Source organism: Trachypithecus francoisi, unplaced genomic scaffold, assembly GCF_009764315.1.
Source record: "Trachypithecus francoisi isolate TF-2019V2 unplaced genomic scaffold, Tfra_2.0 Lachesis_group21, whole genome shotgun sequence".
In the NCBI taxonomy this organism is placed as follows: Eukaryota; Metazoa; Chordata; class Mammalia; order Primates; family Cercopithecidae; genus Trachypithecus; species Trachypithecus francoisi.
The window spans coordinates 57739396-57764795 of record NW_022681467.1 but is presented as its reverse complement, the minus strand read 5'-3'; the positions used below and the strand labels follow the sequence as shown (position 1 = coordinate 57764795).

At 55.2% G+C, this 25400-nt stretch overlaps 1 protein-coding gene across 1 annotated transcript in view; it reads right to left on the bottom strand.

Moving 5' to 3' along the window:
- Window positions 1–25400, bottom strand: part of CDH4 (cadherin 4) — a 681345-nt gene that overhangs the window by 4713 nt on the left and 651232 nt on the right. Inside the window, exons 9-13 of the mRNA XM_033186955.1 lie at window positions 19779–19964; window positions 7314–7567; window positions 6535–6677; window positions 2545–2778; window positions 1096–1329 (exon numbers count right to left, since the gene is read on the bottom strand). Coding sequence (XP_033042846.1) covers window positions 1096–1329; window positions 2545–2778; window positions 6535–6677; window positions 7314–7567; window positions 19779–19964 — 1051 coding nt within the window. The remainder of the gene's footprint in view (window positions 1–1095; window positions 1330–2544; window positions 2779–6534; window positions 6678–7313; window positions 7568–19778; window positions 19965–25400) is intronic.

Genomic DNA, 25400 nt, shown 5'->3' with positions numbered 1-25400 from the left:
GGCTGAATCAGGTCTCACAGCTCTGCCCACAGAGGGCCCTCTGGCTGGGCCTGGCCCCTGTGTCTTCAGAGCGGGGGACGTCGGTGAGGACGCCACCACCTTTGCTACGGAGACTCCTCCCAACCTCTGTGGGGCTCTTTCCACTCCTGATCCTACAAAGAAGCCCACGACACTGAGTGGCCTTCAAAACAAGCCTCAGAATTAAAAACCAGCTTTTCAAGGGGTGATAGATAGGTCTGGAAAGGGAAAAAAGCAGTCCTCATAACTCAGACGTCCTGTGGACAGGGCTCACGTTGGTCCCTGGGGTCTTAAGTCAGCCACAGGCCAGGTCTGCAGGAGGGGCCTGGCACCTGCTTCAGCCTGTTCTGGACGTGGTGGGGGACCCTCTGGTTTAGGTGTGAACTGGGGAGGTGGTGACCGAACCCTTCCCCGCCCTGCCTCCCACTGGGATCCCTGGGCTATTACAGACCAGGGCGACTGTCCATGAGGGATGATGGGAAGAGAGACCTCTGGGGTCATTTTCAAGCACCTCCCCTGGCACCCACCCAGCCCTCCGGCCTGCTGGGGAACCCATGTGGTTCTGGGAAACTCAGGAAACTACTAGAGCATATGGTCTGGGCAGAGCCAATGAGAACACTCCATTCCTTGGCTGGTGATTGGCTCCAAGGTGTGCATGTGGCCCAAACCCATCCAATCAGAGAGTGTGCTGGGACTTTGGATGGGGATGCTAACAGGCAGGGCTGACCTTCCCTCTGCTAAGTCCACCTGGGAACTGCCCATAGGCATCGCAGGTCCTGGAGGGCAACAGCTTCAGGACACAGGGGCTCTGGGAGGCAGAGTGGAGCCATGGAAAGGGGCCAGGCCATGGGAGATGCCTGGGCCAGCCTGCACCTCCAGACTTGAGAGTAATGGGAGGCTCCAATTTCCCATTGTCATATGGACCAGTTCAGCTGCGTTTCTGAAGGGCTCCTGACAGATAAGGCTGAGAGACGCGGGCTGAGGGTGAAACCCAGGCCCCACTCTGCCCACCATCCCTGGGACAGGGCACTCATATCTGCAATGCCCCCACCCACCCTGGTGCTCAGCCACACTCACTCAGCAGGATGAGGATGCAGATGAGGATGGCCACGATGGCGCCGGTGCCCAGACCAGCCGCTGCCACTGCACCAATGGTGGTGCAGTCCCCGTTGTCGTCACATGGACACACCTTGACTTTGATGATGGATGTGTTGGACAGGGGAGGGTTTCCAGAGTCTGTGACGATGATGGGGACGTCATACATCCCGGCCTCCAGGTACAGGATGCGCAAGCTGAGTTGGGCATAGTCACCTGGTGCAAAGGAACAGTAAACATTCAGCCAGAGCCTGGCCCTCCCTTCCAAGCAAGATGTCCAGAGGAAAAGACTAAGTCCAATGGCATGGAAATCTGAAATATCTGTCTGGTTACCACACATACATACACCTGTGCTACATCATTAAGTTAAAAGACATTGGAGGTTGGGTGTGGTGGCTCACGCCTGTAATCGCAGCACTTTAGGAGGCTGAGGTGGGCAGATCACTTGAGGTCAGGAGTTCATGACCAGCCTGGTCAACATGGCAAAACCTCGTCTCTAGTAAAAAATACAAAAATTAGCCTGGCGTGTGGTACGAGCCTGTGATCTCAGCTACTTGGGAGGCTGAGGTGGGAGAATTGCTTGAACCTGGGAGGTGGAGGTTGCAGAGCTGAGATTGTGCCACTGCACTCCTGCCTGGGCAACAGAGTGAGTCTCTGTCTCAAAAAAAAAAAAATAAATAAATAAATAAAAAATAAAAAAGAAATTGGAGACACAACCAAAAAGCAATTGCAACATGTAGGATGAAGAAATAATTTCCTGAATATATAAAGAGTTTTACCAAATCAATAAAAAGAAACTCCCCAAAGAAAACACAGGCAAAGTCATTGAACAGACAATTCACAGAAGAAACAAAAATGGCCAATAAATATCTTTAAAAAATTTCCACTGGTAGTCAAGATATACAAATGGAAATAATGACTTTGGCCTAAAGGTGGCAGAATACAGTATTATTTTAAAACAATAATGTTCAGTGTTGGTAGGGTTTGAAAAACAGGCACTCTCCCGATGGAAGTAGACATGTCTAGAGAACATTTTCACCGTAGTGCCAGAACTTGAGAATTTTGATATCCTTTTATACCACAAATCCATATCCAAGGAAGTATTCTAAGGAAACGTATCGGCCAGGGTCCAGTCAATTGATAACTGGCACAGGAAGTTGTCATGGATGTATAAGGGCAGAGCTGCAAGGATGTTCATGGCTGGGCTCATTAAAGCAGCAAGAAATTGGGAATGACTTGGTGGCCTTCTCAGGGCCAGGTGAAGAAGGCTGAGCAGCTGAAGCATGGCCAGTGTCCCCAGCCTTGGCGGGACAGTCCTATTGGAGGGCCGTCACCCACCTCTGGTGTTCACTCTTCCAAGGCCAGCTGGGTCTCCCAGGGGCCTGCACCCCAGGCTGGTCTGACCCTCCCCGTGGCCTAAGGCAAGCTCACCGTTTAGGCGGGTGATGGTCCAGTTCTTCCGCACAGCTGCCGGGACAAAGGGCAGCTCGAAGACGTAGGGGCCGATGTTGGGGTCGACGTCAGCGTCAGCTGCTGTGATGTTGATGGCGTTCAGGTTGGGCTTCTCGCAGATCTGCGCCTCCTTGGGCAGCAGCTCAGGGGCATTGTCGTTGATGTCAATGAGATAGATCTGGAGGGTTCCGGTGCCGCTGGCAGGGGGTATCCCTGCGGAACAGACACAGGTCACCATGCGGTCCACTCCTGGTTCTCCACTACCAACCCACAGCTCCACACAGGACACGCACACAACCACACGCAACATACACAGGGACACATCTACAGCCCCCCAGCCGGACACAGCCGGCCACCCCTCAACACAGCTGCACAGGGACTGACCCACAGCCCAGCCATGGCTCCTGACACCCTGCCACATGCCATGGGCAGCCACACCACTGCGTACAACATCTCAACAGACACTGCAGAGCGCACGGCCACACCCACACCCGCACCCGCAGCTGCACACACGCACACAGCCATGGTGTACGGCACCTCAACAGCCATCCCAGAGCACACGGGCACACCTGCAGCTGCACACACGCACACAGCGGGGTGCGGCATTCGCGTGGAGCCCTCACCACATGCCCTCCACCAATGCACAGTTAAACTCAGAGCCACTGAGGTCACAGCCACGCGCTGGGGACTCACTCCCGCTGGGGAGCCAGGGAGGGGTTCTGAGGGTGCTGGACTCTGCACTGGCCCCTGAGGGCTGGGACCCACCCACCACATCTTGCCCTCGTCTGCGACTTAGGGCAAAACCTTTCCTTGCCTCCTGGAGTTTTGCTGGCCTCACCCAGCAGAGCCCCAGGGTGCTGGAAGCCCTGAGCCCATGATTGCGTGGAAGAACTGCTGCCTTTGGAGGTGTCTGTGAGAAAGGCAGGTACGGCCGCTCCTGATGAGCTTTGATGGAAGCTCCCTCCTGGCCCGGCAGGAAGTCGCCTTGGAGGACCCGATGACCTCTGGCCTCAGCATGGAGGGAGGTGCTCTGCTGAGCCCCCAGAGCTCCTCAGGGGTCGTCCCTGTCCCTGGGGCCTTCACATGCTCAGCCCCTCCTCAGCCCGGGCCGGCAGTGCTGATGGATGCAGGCCAGGCGGCGGGAATCTGGGGACAGAGAGATGCCCTGTCTGCTCTTCAGGCTTGCAAGCGGCGGCAGCAGTGGCAGGTTCTGACTGTGGCTTTGCCCCTGATGGCAGCTCCTGACCTGACATTAACAACCACGTGTCTTGACTGAGGCAGGCGAAGCATGTAAAAATATATCCCACAGGATGTCTCTTGAATCTTCTAGAAGCTGCATCAAAACACATTTAAGGGGACGCAGGGCAACGCTACCTTTGAAAACTGCTTTGAGATGTCGCTGAGGGCACAGCCCGTGATCAGAGAAGCACAGACAGGTTCTGTTAACTGGAGGGCTCCTACTCCAGCCTGCACACCCAGGCTCACTCACATGGCGTCTGCCACATGCGATGGATGCTCCGTCCAGTTATGGTCTCACAATCTTTTTCCTTCTTTCTTCTTTTCTTTTCTTTTTGACAGAGTCTCACTCTATTGCCCAGGCTGGAGTTCAGTGGCGCCATCTTGGCTCACTGCAACCTCCGCCTCCCAGGTTCAAGTGATTCTCCTGCCTCAGCCTCCTGAATAGCTGAGATTATAGGCATGCACCACCACGCCTGGCTAATTTTTGTATTTCCTTAGTAGAGACGGGGTATCACCACGTTGGCCAGGTTGGTCTTGAACTCCTGACCTCATGATCCACCTGCCTCGGCCTCTCAAAGTGCTAGGATTACAGGTGTGCGCCACTGGGCCCAGCCTGGGCTCACAATCACTTTCTAATTTAACCTCAGGGCTTGAGCTGCGGCAGGAGAGCCGTCAAGGGGAGATGCTTCCCCTGACCGGGGCCGTGGGCTCAGAGGTAGCTGCACAGCTACACGGCCCCAGCTCTGTGGACCCCGGCGGGGGAGGCGGCGATGGCTGGGGAGGCTGGCAGGGAGGTGACCACGTCCTGTTTTCACCTGCTGTGGGACGAGCGTTTGCGCAGTGACTACCCTTGCCCATGAGGCTTCATGCACAGCCATTCCAAGAGCCCACCAGGTATGGCCTCGCCTCGGGGCCTTTGCGCACACCGTTTCCCGACCCTGTGACCCTCCTCTGCCACCCCACCTTCCCCTGCTTGCTCCTCTGGTTCCACAGCTCTTGGTCCCAAGGTCAGCTCCTCAGGGCGGAGCCCCTGGTCACTGCCTCCCAGCCACCTGTTTTGTTTTCTCCCAGCTCTTGTTGTTGCCTGAATCATCTGTGTGACTGGTTTCTCTCTGGTCTCCCTGGGGCAGACGCTGCTGAGTCATCCCCAATATCCATTTTCTGCTTCCTTTTAATAAAATAATTGGAATCCTACATTTTGTCTGGGATCATCACTGTCCACCTAGAAGGCCCCATTTCCCAGCATCCCTTGCAGCTGGGGTGGCGGCATCAGTAAGTTCTGGGCTTTGTGAGCTGTGGGTGGAGGACTCGCATGGGGCTTTCTGAAAGTCCTTCGTAGAGCAGGTGTGTGCCTGTGCCCTCCCCACAAGGCCTTCTGTTGGCCAGAACGTGGCTGTGATGGCTGGAGCTCCAGCAGCCATTCTGGACCATGCCATGGCACAGTCAGGGAGCCCCGGGTCTGGGATCTGCCCCTGGGTTGCCTGCCTCCAGGCTTCTTGGACGTGAGAGAAAAAAAAGCCTCAATCGTGCGGCAGTTTCCTCCATCGGCATTCACTGACCTGGGTTCCAGCTGACACACTCGGGCTGTCAGCCACACCAGGGCAGGGCGTTGCTGTGTGCTGCTCACCGATGAGCAGCTGCAGGCATTCGGCCGGTACTCAGCGAACAGCAGGCCAGGCCGTCATCACGGCCACAGCAAACAGGAGCCCGTGGTGCCCGAGCCAGGCGCTTCCTCAGTGCTCTGGTGACTCAGACTCGTTTGATTCTCAGAGGTACTAAGACTCCCCCAGCTTGGCAGAGGAGGAAACTGAGGCACAGAGAGGTCAGGTCTTTTCCCACTGGTAAGCAGTGGTACTGGACTGATCTTCGGTTTTAGAATCTCTGCTCCCACCTACCTTGCCTCCATGCCTCTGAGAGCGTGTGACCTGTAGGGGGCTCGGCCGGCTCGCGGGGTTACTGCAGCTCCAGGAAGGGGTGGCCACTCCTTGAGATGCCAGCCCACGTCCCTCAGAAAGCCCCGCGTGCTCTCAAACCTTCTTCCTGCTGCCTCTGTACAGCCCATCCTCGCCCTCCCATCCAGGCTCCTGAGGTCGTCTGCCGTGCCACCTGCTCCGGGACCTTGCTGCTGCCCTCTGGACTCCCAGGGTCCTGGAGGGTCTCATGCTTCCTGTTGTGACTGAGGGCCACAGGGGTCTGCGCTGTGGGTGGTCAGAGCCACGAGGGTGGCACCCCAGGGGCTGCTGACCGGTGGGGCTGGGCCTTCCCCACAGGACGGGGTCTGTGGCAAGGGTTGCTGGCTAAAAGCATTTGAAAACCGTGGACCTGTTTCCAATGCCTCAGTTTACAGGCAGCAAAACTGAGATGCAGTTCAGGTTGCAGAGTGCAGCAAGGACAAGGCTGGGATGACCAGTGCCCTGATGCCCCTGGAGCCTGTGGGTGAGTGACGTTGGGGGGATGGACGGGGCGCACCTTCGAGCAAGCAAGTGAATGCCGGGGAGGGGGTGGAATCAATGACTGACATGGGAATGGGTGGAGGTGGAGCATGGCCTGGGGGCCCTGAGATGATGCAACCCTGATCACCGCTGTCTGCACAGACGTCCCCTCAGCCCCTCCGGGTGACCCTCTGGATGCCTGCTGCCCTCTCGGGGCCTGGCCAGCACCCTCCCTTGCCCACAGAACCAGGACATGGGAAGGCCATCGAGACAGCTGCCTCCTGGGGGTGGGCCACACCGTTGTCAGCTGCCAGGAAGGTGGCCTCGTAGACGTTGTTTTTGGTGTAGAGGGACTCGCGGTCCAGCACTGCCGCTGTGGTGATCTGGCCGTTGGTGGCGTTGATGTGCAGCCAGTTCGCCGGGTCCGACAGCTTTGAGTATCTGTGGAGACCACAAGGGCGGGGGGAGGTAAGGCTGGGGTGGGCGGGGCCGCCCTGGATCCCAGGCCTCCGTGGCCCTGGTTGGGCAGCTGCACTGGCCACACCTCCAGGGCCTGGGCCTGGGCCAGTATCTCCGTCTCCTTGGAGACCCCCAGGCCTTGTCCTCCTCTAGGGCTTCCCCTCCACCTTGGACTGCCCCCTCCACATCACAGGACAGGCCTGTGGCCTACGGGCACCGAGCTCATCCAGTAGTGGGTGGTCTCAACTCAGAAGGACCCGGTGGGCAGATGCCCTCATCGTCCCGCTCGAACGGACAAGGACGCTGAGGAACAGAAAGGGCAGGAGGTTGCTGAGTCTCAGGGCTATGAGAGCGCAGCCAGGATGGGGCCGGCCTGCATCTGGACAGTGCTGAATGTGCAAGCGCCAGTCACAACACTCATGATTGGTCAGGGGCTGCATCTGGCTATCCGGGACTAAGGGCTGCTGCTCCCTCCTGGAAGGACGCCTCAGGTTAGGGATGCCCCAACCACCCATCTGGGGGAATTCTGGGCTGTGGGTTTCATGGGGTATTTCTGGACCCTTCTGTGTGGAACCCAGGAAGCTGCAGGCAGGGACAAGGCGTGTCCTGTGGACCTACCTCACAGCCTGCTGCATGAACCGGTCAGGGTCCACAGCTGAAAACATGGTCAGCACGGTGCCAGGGGGCACGCCCTCCTCCAGGCGGATCAGCTTGTGGTTTGAGGGGAAGTAGGGAGCCTCATTGATGTCCATGACGGAGATAGTCACCCCTGCCGTGGACTGGAAGGACATCTGGATCCCGCTGGCCAGGGGCGCCTGGTTGGACACCATCACCGTGAGCATGAAGGCTCTGTTGAGCTCGTAGTCGACTGCCTGGAACAACAGATTGGGGCTGGGAGTGACCTGGCACAGCTTCCGGGGGACTGGGCATGGGGGGACGTGCGGGAAGGTTGGTGTCTACCCCTCTCTGAACCATGTCCAGCTCTTCTCTGCCCTGCTTTTTAGCCTGGAGGCCCCAAAGGGTCCCATCTCCCAGGCACCCTTGTCTTCTGGTTCCTGCTGGGTTTGGCTGATGGCAGGAGAGAGGGAGGGGGTCTAGGCCTCCCAGCCCCTGTCCCATGCTGTGCTGAGGCAGAAGCTGGGCTCCTCCTGGGGCACTCCAGCCCCTCTTCCTGGCCTGGTAACCCCGTCCCTACCTTCCTCCTTTGAGCCTAGTGTGGAGAAGGCTCCTGACGTTGTTGGCCAGGGGGGCCTCATCAGGTGCAGGGGGTCAAATGGTGGCCCCCAAAAGACATGTCCACCTGGGACCTGTGAATGGGCCCTTATTTGGAAATAGGGTCTTTGTACATGTAAGTTAAAGACAGAGGCCCTCATAAGAGACAGGCAGGGCTGGGTGCGGTCATGCATGCCTATGATCCCAAGGCTTTGGGATGCTAAGGTGTGAGGATTGCTTGAGCCCAGGAGTTTGAGGCTGTGGTGCACTGTGATCGCACTGTGATTGCACTCTAGCCTGGGTGACAGAGCGAGGCTCTCCAAAATTTCAAAACAGAGAGAAAAGGAGAGGGATATTTGAGACACACAGGTGCAGGGAGGAGCCATGTGGCAACAGAGGTGTAGTCTGGAGTGAGGCAGCTACAGGCCAAGAAACAGGAGAGAGGCAGGCAGCAGGTTCTCCTCTAGAACCTCCCAAGCGAGACCGTTCCTGCCGGCAGCTTGAATTTATGTCTCTGACTCCCAGAGCTGGGACAGAAGACAGTTCTATTGTTGTAACCCACCTGGTTTGTGGTAATTTGTTACCGCAGCCCCAGGCACCACCATGCCAGGTCTGCAGCTCCCATCACTGCTGCACTTGGCCCCTGCATCCACACAATTCTGTGGTGCCCTTCTGGTGCACTGGGACCCAGGCTGATAAACGCTACAGCTGCAGTTCTGCAGTGATGCTGTATTATCAGAAAAGCTTCGCTCAAGCCTTTCCTACACATTTTGGGGAGGGAGGGAAGTTACATGGAAACAGCTTGGGGCCCTGAGACATTCAGTGGCAAAGCTTGCAACAGTCTCACTGGAAAAAAACACAACACAATGTTTTGCAATTGCATTAAAAATTCTGCTTAGATATGTGCAAAGTAACATATGCATCAGAGTATTCATTGTGTAGTATGCGCAGAGACAATATGCTGGAAACGACCCAAACATCCATCAGCAATGGTTGGCTGCACGGCCTGCAGTACATCTGCATGGGGAGACACTTGCAGCTGTAAAGAGGAATGAGAACAACCTCTGTGTGCTGAAGAGGAGAGGTTTCCAGGATCTACTGGTGGGCAAAAAAGCAACCCACATAGTGTGCACCTTTTGTGCAAAACAGGGAGAAAAATACTATTTGTATATGTATTTGCTCATGTTTGCAGAAAGAAACATGAGGATAAACCAAAAACTAATAAAAATGATCATCATTCTTAGAGAGGAGGCATGGGGTCAAAGTCAGAGCTGGGAGTATGAGTTTGTGAGTTTGCTATCTATTTCTTATCATATAGCTTTGATTTTTTTTTTCGACAGAGTCTTCCTCCATTGCCCAGGCTGGAGAGCAGTAGCATGATCTCGGCTCACCGCAACCTCTGCCTCCTGGGTTCAAGCAATTCTTCTGCCTCAGCCTCCCCAGTAGCTGGGATTACAGGTGCCCGCCACCATGCCTGGCTAATTTTTATATTTTTAGTATACACGAGGTTTCACTATGTTGGCCAGGCTGGTCTTGAACTTCTGACCTCAGGTGATCCACCTGCCTCGGCCTCCCAAAGTGCTGGGATGACAGGTGTGGGCCACTGCACTCTGCCCAAAATGTGCTTTTGAGGGTGATGCATTCTGACAGATTTAGATGTGGAGGATCATGAGGTCTGGTAATTTAAAAAACGACTCCTGCAAAAAGTGCAGATTGCTGTGCAGCAGCATGCCCATCACTGTGAGATTTACATGATGCCACGCTTCCATGCAATCACTGCGACACCACGCTTCCACGCAATCACCGTGATACCACGTTTCCACGCAATCACCGTGACACCACGTTTCCACGCAATCACTGTGACACCACGTTTCCACGCAATCACTGTGACACCACGTTTCCACGCAATCACCGTGATACCACGTTTCCACGCAGACACCACGCTTCCACGCAAATCACCGTGATACCACGTTTCCACGCAATCACCGGGATACCACGTTTCCACGCAGACACGTTTCCACACAATCACTGCGACACGTTTCCACGCAATCACCGTGATACCACGTTTCCACACAGACACCACGCTTCCACGCAATCACCGTGATACCACGTTCCACGCAGACACGTTTCCACACAATCACTGCGACCCGTTTCCACGCAATCACCGTGATACCACGTTTCCACACAGACACCACGCTTCCACGCAAATCACCGGGATACCACGTTTCCACGCAGACACGTTTCCACACAATCACTGCGACACGTTTCCACGCAATCACCGTGATACCACGTTTCCACACAGACACCACGCTTCCACGCAAATCACCGGGATACCACGTTTCCACGCAGACACGTTTCCACACAATCACTGCGACACGTTTCCACGCAATCACCGTGATACCACGTTTCCACGCAGACACCACGCTTCCACGCAATCACCGTGACACCACGTTTCCACACAATCACCGTGATACCACGTTTCCACAGACACCACGCTTCCACGCAATCACCACAACACCACGCTTCCACGCAATCACCGTGACACACTTCCATGCAATCACGACACCATGATTGCACACAATCACGATACTACGCTTCCACGCAATCACGACATGCTTCCACACAATCACCACAACACCGCACTTTCACGCAATCATGACACGGTTCCACACAATCATCATGACACAGTGCTTCCAGGCAATCAGGCTGGTTCCTCCTACTTCTAGGAATGCCTGGAAACCTCCATGATAAGCAGTGTAAGACATTTCCACTTAGAGAGGAACTTATCTGCTGGAGAGATCAACCAGCTTTCCCCAAGAAGCAGGAAGGCACCATGTGCCCCCACTGATGTGATCTCGCCATGTTCCCGCCCCTCGTGAGCTGCCTGCAGGCAGGAGAGCCAGGCACCATCCACGGTGGAGCAGAAAAGGCCAGTTTGTGGCTTTGGAGCTTCATAAGCTGAGGGCCACAGGAGAGACAGGAAGGAACCTGGGGTGTTCCACCCACGAGGTGCTGTTGCTCTGAACCCCACTCGCCATGCTTAGGGCCAGCAGTGAAGCACCTGAGGCTGAACAGACCCAACCCTGCCCCTTCTCTGGGGCCACCACAGCCTCTCAGCATCTGATCTTTCCAAGCAGGAACAGCCACATAATCTGGTATGTCACACTCAGGACTTCTTGGCACTGCTATGGAATAAAATATTTCAGTACATAAAGAAGAAATTTAAAAATCACATCAATAAGGCCAGGTGCAGTGGCTCATGCCTGTAATCCCAACACTTCGGGAAGCTGAGGCAGGAGGATAGCTTGAGCCCAGGAGTTCGAGAGCAGCCTGGTCAACATAGTGAGATACCATCTCTACAAAAAAAAAAAAAAAAAAAAGAAATTAGTTGGGCATGGTGGCATACACCTATAGTCCCAGCTACTCAGGAGGCTGAAGTAGGAAGACTGCTTGAGCCTGGGAGGTCAAGGTTGCAGTGAGCAGTGATCGCACCACTGCACTTCAGCCTGGGCAACAGAGTAAGACCTCGACTCAAAAAATAAAATTGCCTAAATAATAGTATTGGATGAGCATGGAAGGAAAACTGAGACGGTCGCTCCTGGAAGCCCATGACTGCCTCCAGGAGGGTCTGCAGGGAGGGACAGAGATCACAGTTCTGGTCCTGGGTCCCCACTGTCCCTGCACTGCCCCTGGGGGTGACACGCAGTCACCGCGACACCATGCTTAGGTGAGCCCTCATCCTCCCCAGGGGTGTCCATCTGAAGGAAGGTGTGGTCCCTGCAAGCCTCCCTGAGTCCAGAGTGAGATGCCTCGTGGCTCCATGATGCACACTGTCACCTCTCACTGCTTTGGTGCATGACCCCCACCCTGACTCTGCCACCCCTGGGGCAGGGGCTGTGCCCTGTACCTCTGCCTCCCCAGCACCCAGCACAGTGCCAGTGTGGGTCATCTGTACCCCATGGGTGCCTGGGGGATAGAGGGGGTGGGCACCCCCTTGTTCACCACCATTGCCCAGGACCATCTGGGGGTTGTGTGTGCCACACAGGGGTCTTGCACCTGCAGCTGTCACCCTGCAGGACCTTCCACGGCCCAAGCTGACTGCAAGTCTGATGGGACACCTGATCCAGAATAACCCAGCACCCTCCTCTGAAAAGTTCTACCAGGGGTCTCAGGTTCCTCCAGGTCTGGCCTTGGTTCCTCTGTCTCTGGACTCCAGATGCCTCCAAGCTCCCAGCGCCTGCCTGCACCCACATCATGTTGGGGTCCCCCCCAGAGCTGACCACGCCAATGCCAGCAGCTGCTCCCCCAGGCCCTCCAGGAGTTGGCTGGGACGGGGCCACTCGTGGGGCTGGACTGTTTCATCACGTGGTGGTGGCGCTATGAACAAGCCCCTGAGGGAAGTGGTCTTTCTCTCATATTTATTGGCTCATGTTCCCGGGACATGGAATAATGCTGCATGTCATGTGTTAAAAAATCTTGTCACGAGTCTGAGCAAGGAGGACTTCCAGAAAGACTATTATGGCCAATAAAAGCCCACAGGAAGATACAATAAAACACATTTGTAATGGAGAAATCAATAGGTAATTTGCTCTAGCAGTTTCAATTAGCATGGCTGGATCTACTTGCTGAGGCTCAGCATGGCTGCCACCCACACGTGGCCATGACCCTTCACTCAGAGGTGAGCAGCTGGGCGTGTGCCTGAGCAGCAGCTCCAGCACCAGCTGGGCGGAGTGGGCGGGGCCAGGTGGGGACACACCAGGACGTCTGTCCTGCTCCCCTCTGATGGGAGACTCAGCGGCTTCCATTCAAAGTCTCACTCTATGCCCCTGTCGTGGGGAGGAGTTGCCTGAACTGAGGGCACCAGGACCCCATCACTGACCTGCTCTCCCCTGAATTCCCACCTCCTCTCCCTGTATTTCTTGCCACCTGTGAGCCTCCCACAGGAAGGGCCACCTCTGTCGCTGCCCAAAGGGAAAGTGGCAGAGGCCGGTTCTTGGCTTTTGAGCTTTAAAACTGAAGGCCACGGGTGAGACAAGAAAGAACCTGGGATGAGCCTGGGCCTGGGCCTTGCTCCTTCGAGATGAAATTTCACAGCTGGAGGAGGGAGACAAGAGGCTGTGCTGGGCCCTGAGGAGGGTATGATGGTAACAGATGGCTTATTTGGGTTTGGGGCCCTGAGAGCAGAGAAGCTGTGTGTCCACCTCAGGTACAGCCTGGGAGGTGGCAAGGCTCATTCCTCACGCCCTGCTGGTATGGCTAGGGAGATGGAATTGGGAGTGTGGGGCAGGACAGATCTGGATGACCGGCGTGAGACGCCTGTGGACTTCTTTTGACAGTGGCCAAGCTGGACCCCAGAAGTGAGGGATGATGCAGCCAGGATTTGGGTGACTGATGACTGAGGACCGAGGTGACCAGACACTTCTGACCGTTGCCCAGGAGTGCTCTCCTCCCCTGCACAGGGCACTGCATCAGCCCAGAGCATGGACACAACTGTGGGAAAAGGGAGGCAGAAGAGATGCCAGTCTACCACTTACCACCACCTGGGGGGACCCAGCTAAAAACAGAAGCTAAGTCGGTTTAGAGAAGGAAAGAGCACACTGCTGCCTTGCTGGATTTGGGGTTTCCAGTGTGTACCTGACATAAAATATTTCAGTGATTCCTCCTCACCATCCCCTCTGCAGACTATATAAACTACTGGAGGGTGGGAGCAGTGACCTGGTCAGGTCTGCAGTGTACATACATGATATGGTGCCTGCTCTTCTGAGGGACTCAGGGGGCCATTCATGGAATTAAAGTAACCTTCATGCTCTGGGGAACTAAGCAGGGAGAATGATCAGGAGCCTCTCCCCAGCTCAGGACAACAGTGACAATGATGACAATGAGGATGATGATGATGACAACGATAATGGTTATGATGATGGCAGCAGCTAATACCACTGATTCAGTCCTTACCTTGTGCCAGGCACTGTGTCAAATCTTTTATATCCAGGGTCTATTTCAATGTGAGTCATAAGTCTCTGGGCATAGGCCCCACAATTTGTCTCATTTTATGTTTGAGGTCACTGAGGCACAGAGAGATTAAGTGGCTGGTCCATGCCAGGGGTAAGTGAGCAAAGAGCTAGCATGGGAATCTAAGAACAGATGCCCTCAAGACACTGGACGTCTCCTGTGGGCTGGGCCGAGAGGTCCCTGTACTGACCTTCTGCCTCCTGCACCACCCGCCACTCCCCAACCCCTCCCCTCCACCCCACTCCCCTGCTCTGAAAGGGAATGCCTGAAAAGATGAAGTCTCTACCAATGAACGCAAAACCAATTTTGGAAATGTTTTCTAAGATGAAGCATCCCCAGACTAAATATGCACCTTAAACAGACTCTAAATTGAAACTTCAGAGAAAAGCACTATAGGGAGTAAAAACAAAAATGAAAGAAGAAGGAAAAAGTGTGGTTCTCCTGTTGAATGCTACCTAGGACACAATGACCCATGACTCTGTGGGGACAGTGTGGCTGTGAGTCTGTGCTCGAGACTCGAGCTCCTCAAATTTTAAAATTTATTTCAAAATTGACATGCAGTAAGAGTCACTCTAGGAATGTTAACAAGTGTACGGAAGCACGGCCAGCCCCGCGGCCAAGGTGCAGGAGAGTCCTGTCTCCTCCACACTTCTCTCGTGCTGTGCCTTTGCAGTTCCCCCCTCTCCACCCGCCGGCAAACCACTGAAGGGTTTTCTGTCCCCACAGTTTTGTCTTTTCCGGGACGTTCTGCAGATGGGGGCATGCAACAGGCCACCTTTTGGTTCTGACTCATCTCACTTAGTGTGACGCATTGGAGACTCATCGCGTGCCACATGGATCTCCCGTTTGTTCCTTTTGATGACTGAGCAGCTTTCCCATTGTAGGACTCTTGGACTTACAGCTGGGGAGAGGTATCATGGGGTCTCAGGGCCCCTGGGCTGGGGACTCTCAGCTGGGCCAGAGTTTCATGCTGCCTAAGGAGGTCTTGGGCCCTCCTCAAGCCTCCTGTCCCTCCTCATGGCATTAGGAAGGCTTCAGGCTGGTCAGACGGTGCCATCTGGCCATGTCAGGATGCCCTGGAAGAGGACTGGGCTCTGAGCAGACACAGCCCAGCCAGCTCCCAGCGCCAGCTTCAAACCTGTGGAACCTTGTCCTGAACACACACAGACACCTTGGCTCAGACAGGCAGGGCCAGCGAGGAACCTGGATGGTTAACAGATGGCTTTATGGCAGAGGGAGCCGGTTCCAGTCCCAGCTTGTACAGTCCCTGCTGTGTGATCCTGCGTGTGCGCCCCCAGTGATGCCATCTGTGAAACATGACAAGAATAGCAGCTCCTTGGTGGGCGTGAGGACCAAGTGAGATGGGGTGAGGATGGCACACCTGGTATCGGTGCCCAATCAGTGTCACTGTAGCTGATCATGCCGGGGCCTGGCCTGAGGCTCCCTGGCAGTTTCAGGGTGCTGGAGATCTGGGGATGTGCAGAAATAGGGATAGTGCCAGTTCTCTGGGTCATGAAGACTCGAACCATCTGCGGCCCTTCTGGGCCCTCCCCTGGCCCCAGGCGCCCCTTCCCTTCAGGCACGTGCAGCAGGCGGTGCTGTAGGAATTTGGTTTGCTCCTCCTTGTGCCCAGTGGGGAAGACGGCTGCTGTGAAAAAGGCAAAATGCACCCCAAGTCCCAAATCTGAAAATCTGCAGATTTTCACATCTGGGTTTCAGCTGGTGGGTGCCAGCCCGCCTGTGGGTGTGGAGCGGCAGCACCTTTGTAGTTTCTGTGGCTCTGGTGGGAGATGCAGGGTACCAGGAAAGGGCTATGTTTGTTCCACTGAGCATGGCAGGTCTTCAAGCGTCCCGGGCCTGAGGGATGGGGCCTGCAAGATCTGAGTCGATTCCAGGGTTATTCCGCCGAGGCTGAGCCCGCACCAATCTCCGTCGATTCCAGGGTTATTCCGCCGAGGCTGAGCCCGCACCGATCTCCGTCGATTCCAGGGTTGTTCCGCCGAGGCTGAGCCCGCACCCAGGAAGGAGAAGCGCAAGTCCCAGTGGGATCTGTGTCCTGTGCTTTTCCCAAAGGGGGTTTTGAGGACGTCAGTATTTAAAGAGGAAAGAGCAGACAGGAGAGGAAGGAGGAAAAGAAAAAAAGCGGGCTCTGGGTAGGCAATGAGACAGTGGCTAGATCCTTGCCAGGCTCTGCTCTGCGCTCAGTGGATCCGCATTTCACAGAAGCTTGGGTAGGTGTGTGAAGCTGCAGTTACCTGTGTGGCCACAGAAGGGAGGCAGCACCGCGAGACTCAGTCCCCACGCTCCACTTCCCTTTGGCATAGTGGGTTTGGGGTCCTGAGGTTTTATCTTCCTCTCACAGGCCCCTCAATGGCCTCAGTGCCATTGACGACCGGCTGTGGGGGGCAGGAAGCACAGGCGATGGGGAGATCTTAGCTGTGCAGGTGGCTCGCAGGCAGTGCTCATCAACATCCTGAGAACCGGCATTCTGCAGACACGCTTCGGGAAACCCCACTCTCACTATGTAGACAGAGGCCTGACAAGGGGAGGGTGGAGCTGGGCAGGAGACCCCAGTGGCTTGGGGACAGGACGTGGCACAAACTCAGTGGAGGGTGGCCCGCTGCCAAGCTGTCACATGGCAGAAGGTCAGTGAATATGGCCGGCCGTGCCCACCTGGCTGCCGTCAGCACCTCCTCTGCTGCCTCCAAAATTCATGCCCCATCCACTTGCCAGCCAGGGCCTTCCTGCTGTGGGGAGACGGCTGCCAAACAGCTGAGCCCCGGGGGAGTCGTTCTCCCAGTGGCCTTCTCAGGCATCCCCAGCTGGAGGAAGAACCCGAAGGGGATGATTCTCCATCTCAAGAATTAGTTCCTGGGGTGGCGGCCCCCAGGCCCTCCTGGGACCCTCAGTCCATGCCCCACAGACTAGTTTGTGCTGTACGCTTGGAACCAGTGGCTCCTCTCTGAAGAATAGAAGAGGGCTCCGTGGGCCTGCTGAGGGCCTGGCCCAGTGCCACGAGGCCCATTCTCTCCCAGGATGCTGGGGCTTCCCTGCAGTTGGCTGTGCTCTTCCACCTTCCGTGGCTGTGATGCTCTGCACAGATAGGGCCAGGCAGGCGCATGACGGCTGAGGCCACCAGCCCCTGGGCTGGGCAGGAAGCCACCTTCCCTGGAGTCCTTAGGGGTCAGGCTTTCCCCACCACATCGAGCCAGCCTTCTTCCTTGGTACCGGCCCTTTCTGATCTATGTTCGCCGATGAAGGTGGTGGGGCTGTACGTGCTCCAGCTGCAGAAGTGGTCCTCCAGGGGCAGGGCAGGTGAGACAGGTGCTGATCTCCTTGGGCTGAGGGCTACCCTTTGTGTTCCCTGGGAAGGCCACAGAATCCGAGCTGTGGGAGTCAGAGACGCCTCCTTGGAATCACAAGCAGGAGATGGGCCGAGGCTCACTGCTCACTGGGGAGAAGGCCCCAGCCAGCGCTGGGCTCAGAGCTCACTCCTGTCCTCTGCCTGCATGTCACATCCAGTCTCTGTCACCTTCCCATGAGCAACGTTGCTGGCAAAGCGGCTGACGATTCACCTTGTGTGTTTCTAGGGGCCAGAGCTAGAAGACTAGCTCGAGGTCAAAGGAGAAAGGGTTTGCTACATCTTTCCTCGCCATGCCCAGTCCCTGCGCACACAGATCTGACTTTGCCACTGGGAGCGCGATTGCGCTAATGCCTCACTCTGAAAATTCATAATTCGCGGGGAAGTGAAACGTGTATTTTGCCTCTTCTCTAAGAACTATCTCTCAAGGTGAAAAAATAGCCTCTCTTGAAGAAGAAGGCTTATCTAGAGTTTAGGGGTGGAATGCTGTGACATGTTAATTTACTTTCAAACATATCAGTCAAAATAAAAAGATTTAGTAAGTAGCAAAATGTTAATTAAATCTAGGTGATGGGTATACGGAAGTTCATTTTACTATTATTTCCACTTGTGTGTCTATTTGAGTATTTCATAAAATAAAAATGATGAAGACATTTTATAAGATTTTTCAGGAGAACTGGGCTTCACTAGCTTGCTTAGAAAAGGGGTTATTAAGAAAAGGAAAAAGATGACTTTGGGGTGTTGAGAAAAGACACAGACCCTGGAGAAGGCCTATTTTCTTCCCCTGTGATCTCCTAACATCAAGCTCCCCTCTTCCTTGGGAGAAGTTTGGGAGATGTGCCCATAATTATCCCACGCAGTGTCTGCTCTGGCTAAGAATGGTCATGTGACTAAACTCTGCCCAATAAGATGTGAACAGGTGTTCTGTGAAGGTCCTTCAATAAAGGAGGGGCAAGCCATTCTTCCCCGTTTGATTCCCTACTGTCTGTAAAAGTCTTGTAATGGCTGGTGCTCTAGCAGCCATCTTGGACCACGAGGGGCCCTGAAAGGTGTGCACAGCAGAGAAGAGGATAGAAGGAGCCAGGGTTTCTGTTGATTGTGCAGCTGTGACATCGGCCTCAACTGCCCACCTCAGGACTCCTCTCACGTGAGAGAATAAAGCTCTCCAGTATTTAAGCTTCTGTGGTTAAGTCTCTGCTCCCGGCTGTGGAAGGAAGTTTCTAAATGATCCAACCCAAAATGAAACTTGCTTTCCCTTACGCTTCGGCAGATCCTGTCCAGCTTTAAGCTCACCTTTCTTGTCACCCCCGCCCTTTTCTCTAAAAATGCCCAGTTACTCTTGCTCTTTTCTTCTTAGTCCTATTCAAAATTGTTTTGGGACAGTCGCTGCTAAACTTCTTCACACGAAGTTGTAAACGATCGCTAAGTGTTACGATATAATTCCCAATCTGCCCTTCCAGGGGAATATGAATTGTAAGTGTAGAAAAAGAGTTAGGTTAGAAGACTGAATCACCACTACTATAATGATAGGGCTTTATAAGTAAATTTGAAAATTTAAATTAAATGGACACTTTTCTAGAAAAACACATCTAACCAAAACCATCAAAGAAATTGAACCAGGCCGAGACGGGCGGATCACGAGGTCAGGAGATCGAGACCGTCCTGGCTAACATGGTGAAACCCCGTCTCTACTAAAAAATACAAAAAAAGCTAGCCGGGCGAGGTGGCGGGCGCCTGTAGTCCCAGCTACTCGGGAGGCTGAGGCAGGAGAATGGCGTAAACCTGGGAGACGGAGCTTGCAGTGAGCTGAGATCCGGCCACTGCACTCCAGCCCGGGCGACAGAGCAAGACTCCGTCTCAAAAAAAAAAAAAAAAAAAAAAAAAGAAATTGAACCAGTAGTTACAAACCCACCTCTCTCCAAAACAAAAAGAGCTACTGAATGTCTTCACAGCACAGTGTGACCAAACACTCAGGGGGCGGATTATTACAGCATCACATGACCCATCTCTGGGACAGAGAAATACTCTTGAGATTAGTCTGTAACCTTGATAGCAAAACCCAGATGAGGATGCTGTAAGCCTAAATCACCCAGAAAAGTACACGAAAAACTTCAAATATCAGCAAAACAAATTCTTCAACGTGTTACAAAATACTACCTCACTACTCAGTGGGATCCACCTCAGGAATGCAAAGACGGTTTGACATTGGGAATTCTAATAATGAAATACACCCATTACTATAGTAGGGGGTGGCAGCAAATATATAGACATTGAAAAGGGAATGGGAAGGTATTCTGGGGGGGTCTGCCAAGTCCCTGCAGGTCACATGACAGGTCTTCGTGAAGGTTGTGTCTGCCTCCAGCAGGTTGGGTTACCTGTCTGCCCTTGGATATTAGGGGGGCACTAACTTTACACCGAGTATCACTCCTGTTTCACTGTCCCAGGGAGTGTGCAGGCGGCAGAACCTGGGGTGCCTGGCAGGGTGTGAGAAGGGTACGCACCTTCACCACGGTGACCATGCCTTCATTGGTGACGGGGTCTGTGCGGATAGTGAAGTGCCCGGAGGGATCCCCACTGATGATGCGGTAAACGGCGTTCCAGTTTGGAGAGTGAGGCTGATCTCGGTCCATCACCGTGAGGTTTGCGACTACGGTCTCCACACGGTTTTCTGGGACCTCCCCTGCAAACTGCAAAATGGAAGGAAAGAATGTTACAAACCCACGTTAAGTGTAAATATGTACAGAGAAGTGCACGTAGCGTATGTGTGCAGCTCAACGAATGTTCACAGACAGAACACACTGTGTCAGCCGCGCCCAGATCAGGAATCAGAGAAGACAGGCTGCTCGGGGGTGCACAGGAGCGCGCGCCTCGTAGCACGGCTGCTGGGGCCCCACTGAAGCAGGCGTGCAGACCTGCCCGGCAGGTGCGTCAGCCTCGCGGCTGCAGAAGAGGACCACTGATGGAGCAGCTTCAACAATGGGTGCTTCTTTTCATTCCCAGTCCCCACCCCAGACCCAGACCCCTTCCAGGTCCCAAAGTTTCCACCTGTACTGGCTGGATGGTGGCCCCGAAGATATGGCCACATCTCAATCCTTGGAGCTGGAAATGCCTCCTTGTAGGAAGAAGGGGTGCTGGAGGTAAGGATTCTGAGCCGGGGAGATTTTTCTGGATTATCCAGGTGGCAGCTAAATGCTACCACGTGCATCTTCAGAAGAGGGAGGCAGAGGGGATTTCACAAAGACACAGACACATTCAGAGGGGGAGGCCATGGGAGATGGGGGCAGAGACTGGAGTGATGACACCACAAGCCCAGGAACACCACGGTGGCCAGCAGAACCTGAAAGAGGCAGGAAGGGTTCTCCCTGGAGTCTTTAGAGGGAGCAAGACCCTGGCGATTTCAGACTGACAGAATAAATTCCTGTTGTTTCAAGCCCCCCGTTTGTGGCCATTTGTTGCAGGAACCTCATAAGCTCATGCTGACTTCTGATTTGTTGCAGGAAACTTACAAGCTCATGCTGACTCTGGCATCAAAGACGAGTTCATCTGGGTTTGTTCTTTCCGTGGGTGGAAACTTCCAGCACTTGTGTCTGGCTTCTGCTCAGCCCTGTGGCTGTGGGACTCCTTTGCGTTGCCACATGCAGCTGAGATGGCTGAGCAGTGCTCTGTGATGCGACAGTGCTGTGATCAGGCACCCTTCCTCCCAGGACGGGCGCTGGAGTATCAGGACAGAGCTGTGCACGTCTGCAGGCAGCTCTGCTCTGCTTCCACTGGGAGGGGAGCGTCCCCGGGTGGGAAGCCCCTGTGTCCCGGCGTGGGGACTGTTAGGGCTGAATGGTGTGTCCTGTGCACGTCTGCAGGCAGCTCTGCTCCCCTTCCACTGGGAGGGAGCGTCCCCGGGTGGGAAGCCTGTGTCCCGGCGTCCGGCGTGGGGACTGTTAGGGCTGAATTGGTGTGTCCTGGAATTTCCATGTTGAAGCCCTAAACCCCCAACGCCTCCGAGTGTGGCTGTATTTGGAGATAGGGCCTTTAAGGAGGTGACTAAGTTAAAACAAGGGTGTCAGGGTGTCTGGGGCATTACCCAGGCCACCTTCGCACCTGCCCTCAGCCAGGAGGCAGGGAGGAGCCCTCGGGTGCAGCAAACAGAAACTTGCTCTGGGGTAACCTGAACACAGGAGCCTGACCTTCCAGGGCTGCAGGTGACTAGGCCCATCAGGGCGGGGCTCTGTCCTTCCCCGGCCTCCCGTGGTCAGGACCCTGCAGCTCACCCTGGCCCTCTGGCTGCCTGAGAAGCACAGCTGTCTGTTCGGTAAGAAAGAGTCTTCCCGGAGTGCCTCTCCCCAGCTGACTTGTGCCGACGCTCCGTTGGCCAGGATGATGTCCCACGGCTACCACGAGCCCAAAGAAGGGAGCCTTGTGAGGTGGGAAAGGGAGAAGGGGTGGGAAACGGGCATTGGGCAGCCAGCAGACCGCGTCTGCCACAGGCGAGTCCTGCAAGGATAGAGATGCACACAGAGGCCCTGAGGCGGTGGTTCTGGGCCCAGTCTCAGTGCCGGTGTGAGAGGAGGCTGTGAGATGACGCAGATTCATCCGACCCACAAGTGCCCCTTCAGCACGCCTCTGTCATGAGCGTGGAGGCCCCGTCAGGCTAGTGGACAAAGACATCAGGTGAACAAGGTCCAAGGACACACACATGGCGACTGTCCCTGCTGGCCCAAGGCCTGGCCTCTCATCAATGAATGAAGGAATGAGTGATAGCCTTCATATAAATGTACAAAAATGAAATATGCTGGTCTCCTTTCCAGGTAGGAGCCGAGTCAACATTCCTAAAAAGGATGGAGACGCAACAGAAGAATTCAGAGCCCACACCAACGGGCTGCCTTGTCAAGGATGAAAAAAATATTCTGATTTAATCCCAGACAAGCACTGCATCCTTTCTCTCTTTCAAAAACTCAGAGAAAGTCCTTTAATCAGGCTCCTCGACCTGGGGCTCTAAGCTGGGCTGAAAACCCCACGGCCCGGCCCAGCTCCGGGTCTGGTAGGAAGGGCCCTGCCTGTCACCTGCAGGTGCAACCATTCACATCCTGATACAATCACCTTGTTGGGAAGAAAAATTGTGGATTTACCCAAAGTGGGATCTCAGCCACGTCTGGGGAGCAGGATCCTTTCTTCACACGATGGCCATGCTCAGCCATGGAAGATCTCATCTCAGGATTGGGAGGAACCGTCTTTGTTAAACTCCAGAGCGGACAGCTGCCGCCCCCACCGCTCCCAACGTCCAGTGTGGGACGGAGTCTCCTAGCTGTCTCTGCTCCTGAGCCAGGTGGCCGGAGCCCGGAGCCTGCAGCTGGGTACCCGGGGAGGCCTGGAGAGGCTGACCTGGCTCTAGAGGAGGGAGCTTCGGGGCTCACTCCGTTTTCCCTTCATTACACGTTTTGAGCCGTCCAGGTGTCAGATCGTCCACCAGCAGGACAGGGAGCTGGCATCGCCATGGGACGCACTGGCTCTGAATTGCACAGCATCATGGCGTGGGGGATGGTGCCTGCTGGGGGATGGCAGGGGCGACTCAGGCCATGGTTGGAGATCCATGTGTTCTAGGGGTGAGAACATGCCTGGGAGGGAGCTGCGTGCCTGATCTCAGCCCTGCGGTCCTTGGGTGCTAGAGGACAGCCCTTGCTGAGGCTGTGGCCACGCGGGGTCCTGGGCAGCCAGGTCCCAGGCAGAGGACGGCTGCGGGGGGACATTCAAAGGAGCTTCGCTGAGGCCTGTGAACAAGTTCCAGGAGGGCTGGGGACCGGGCGGGAGGGGGCAGCCCTCCTCAGCCAGGGCTGTGCTACTGTGAGTCTAGGGGCTGACCGGGTGCCCGGGGGGCCTGGGGGTGGGCAGGGCTGTGAGGTGGAGCTGACAGTCCCGCTGGTGTCCTCAGGGGAGGTGGCAGCTGAGCCACATTACACACTCCCTGCTGGGACCATCTCCAGGCAGAGGTGGTGGTGGGAGGGCCTCAGGGCGGGGGGAGCTTTGCAGGCCTGGAGCAGGGAGGAGGGTGTCCCACCCCATTGTCAGTGAGGCAGGCAGGTGACCCCTGCAGTGGCTGGTGGAGGACTCAAGGCCAGTGAGCTCCCCTGACCCCGGGGATCTGAGTTTGCAAAATGTGCTGGGTGCCAGGACCCTGAGCCCTCCCCAGAGACGCCATGAATGCACAGACACTGCTCTGGCCAGGCCCCGCAGCACACACTGCTGGTGTCTGACACCTGGCCCCGGGCCATTCCCTCTGCTGGGGACACTACCTTGCCCCCAAAGCAGCCTGCCTGAATCTTGGGGTCACTTCTCCTTTGAGTGAAAACCTGCTGGCCTCCCCCAGGAGCCATGTGGCAGCCCTCGGTAGCTTCTGGCCTTTAGGATTCTGAGGAAGGGTTGACCAGGATCACGCTGCTCTGGTCCTGCGGCCATGTCACCCCAAGTTTCCTTAAGGGTTTGGTGGGATGAAGGGCTCTGGTCAGCTTGGTCTAGTGAGGTGCTGGCCGGAAGCCTATTTTTATAAATAAAGTTTTATTGACACTCAGCCACGCCCCATTCATTTACATATAGCCCGTGGCTGCTTTCCTGACCCAGCAGTGGCACTGAGTCATGGTAACAGAGACAGCCTGACCATAGGTGAAAATACTATCTGGTCCTTCACTGAAAATGGTTCAGATCCTTGTTTTCCAACCCCGAGGCCCCCGCCTCAATAACTGGTTTGAAATAGGCTAATGACCTGAGTCAGCCAATTAGGGGTCAGTTCTGTGGCCCCTGCATCTGGCCTGGACATGGTAACCGCATGAATCTGAAGGTGTCAGGTTGGTGGGAGCTGCCATTTGCAGCCTGAGAACAAAGCCGGCTGGAGGAAGCATGGCCCAGGGGAGGGTCACGGTGAGCTAGTGGAGCCTAGACGCAGCCATGCCTGAAGGGAGATTTCCAAGACTTCTGAGCTCTTGTGAAATGAGCCACTCTCTTTTTATTCAAGTTGCCAGGGTCAGCATAGTGGCCACCGGTGTGGCTTCCTGGCTCCCCTGCACCTTCTGAATTCCCTTCGTTATTTTCCAGAAATCCACTTTCCCGGCCTCCTCTACAGCCACAACCAGGTGGGTGACCTAGCACTTGCCAGGCAGGTGCACCTGGATGTCTGTGGTTCGGAGGAGAGGTGCAGAGGGCCTGATCCTGGCAAGCAGCAGAGATGCCTTGAGCTTTGGAGCCAGCAGAGGCAGAAGGTGGGGCCAGCACCCTTGCAGGCGGCAGGGGCAAGACTCTGTGCCCAGTGGTGGGGGCAGGAGGGCGCCCTCCTGGTGGAGCAGCCGTGCCTGATGCTCCCGGCTGCTTGGATTTCGTGGCCCCTCACACCCTCTGTAGTGTCTGTCTTCGCTTACATGGCCAGGTGGGTCCTGGTGTCGTCTGCCGTTTTAGCGAGGGCCTGTCTGACGCTTCCCCACTCGCTCCCGTCCTTCTGAGGAGGCCGCGCGGCGTGCTTTGCGTCCATTCCCTTGCAGGCTTCTCAGTGAAGTTTATACGAAGAATCTATTCTAAATCATGCAAGTTTAATAAAGGTTCACAAAGAAGGCCTTCGCTGATAAATCTGGTTTAGGATTTTCTTATTAACCTTACCCTAGCCATAATGACTTTTAAATTTAATTTTTTCAGATTTTCCTACACAAGGAAAGCCTCTCAGGCCCCTTGGGATGACATGGCAGGTATTTGGGAAAGGAGGAATTTTAAGAGCATCAGAATGGAATTTCTTGCCAAGACGATAATCTAGAATTCAGCTGTGCACCCATCCCGAGAGGTAGGAGGATTTTGTCTTCCTACGAGGGCCTTCCAGCACAATCCCAGCTCTGAGGCAGAAACCGTGAGGTTCTCAGGGGAAGGTCACCATTCGCAAGAGGAGGCTTTGGGCAGGACCCCCTGCAGCACAGCCGGTGTTTCAGGAAAACCCACCCAGCTGTTTCCTTATGATATCAGTGGGCGGTAGGGCTTAGAGGGCCAGGCACTATCCACACGATGTCCAGCAAGACCCCGGGGTCTCCAAGGCACCTATGCTGGGGGCCACGGTGGTACTGTCCTCAGGGAGAAGTCCCACATCTGCCACACGGCAA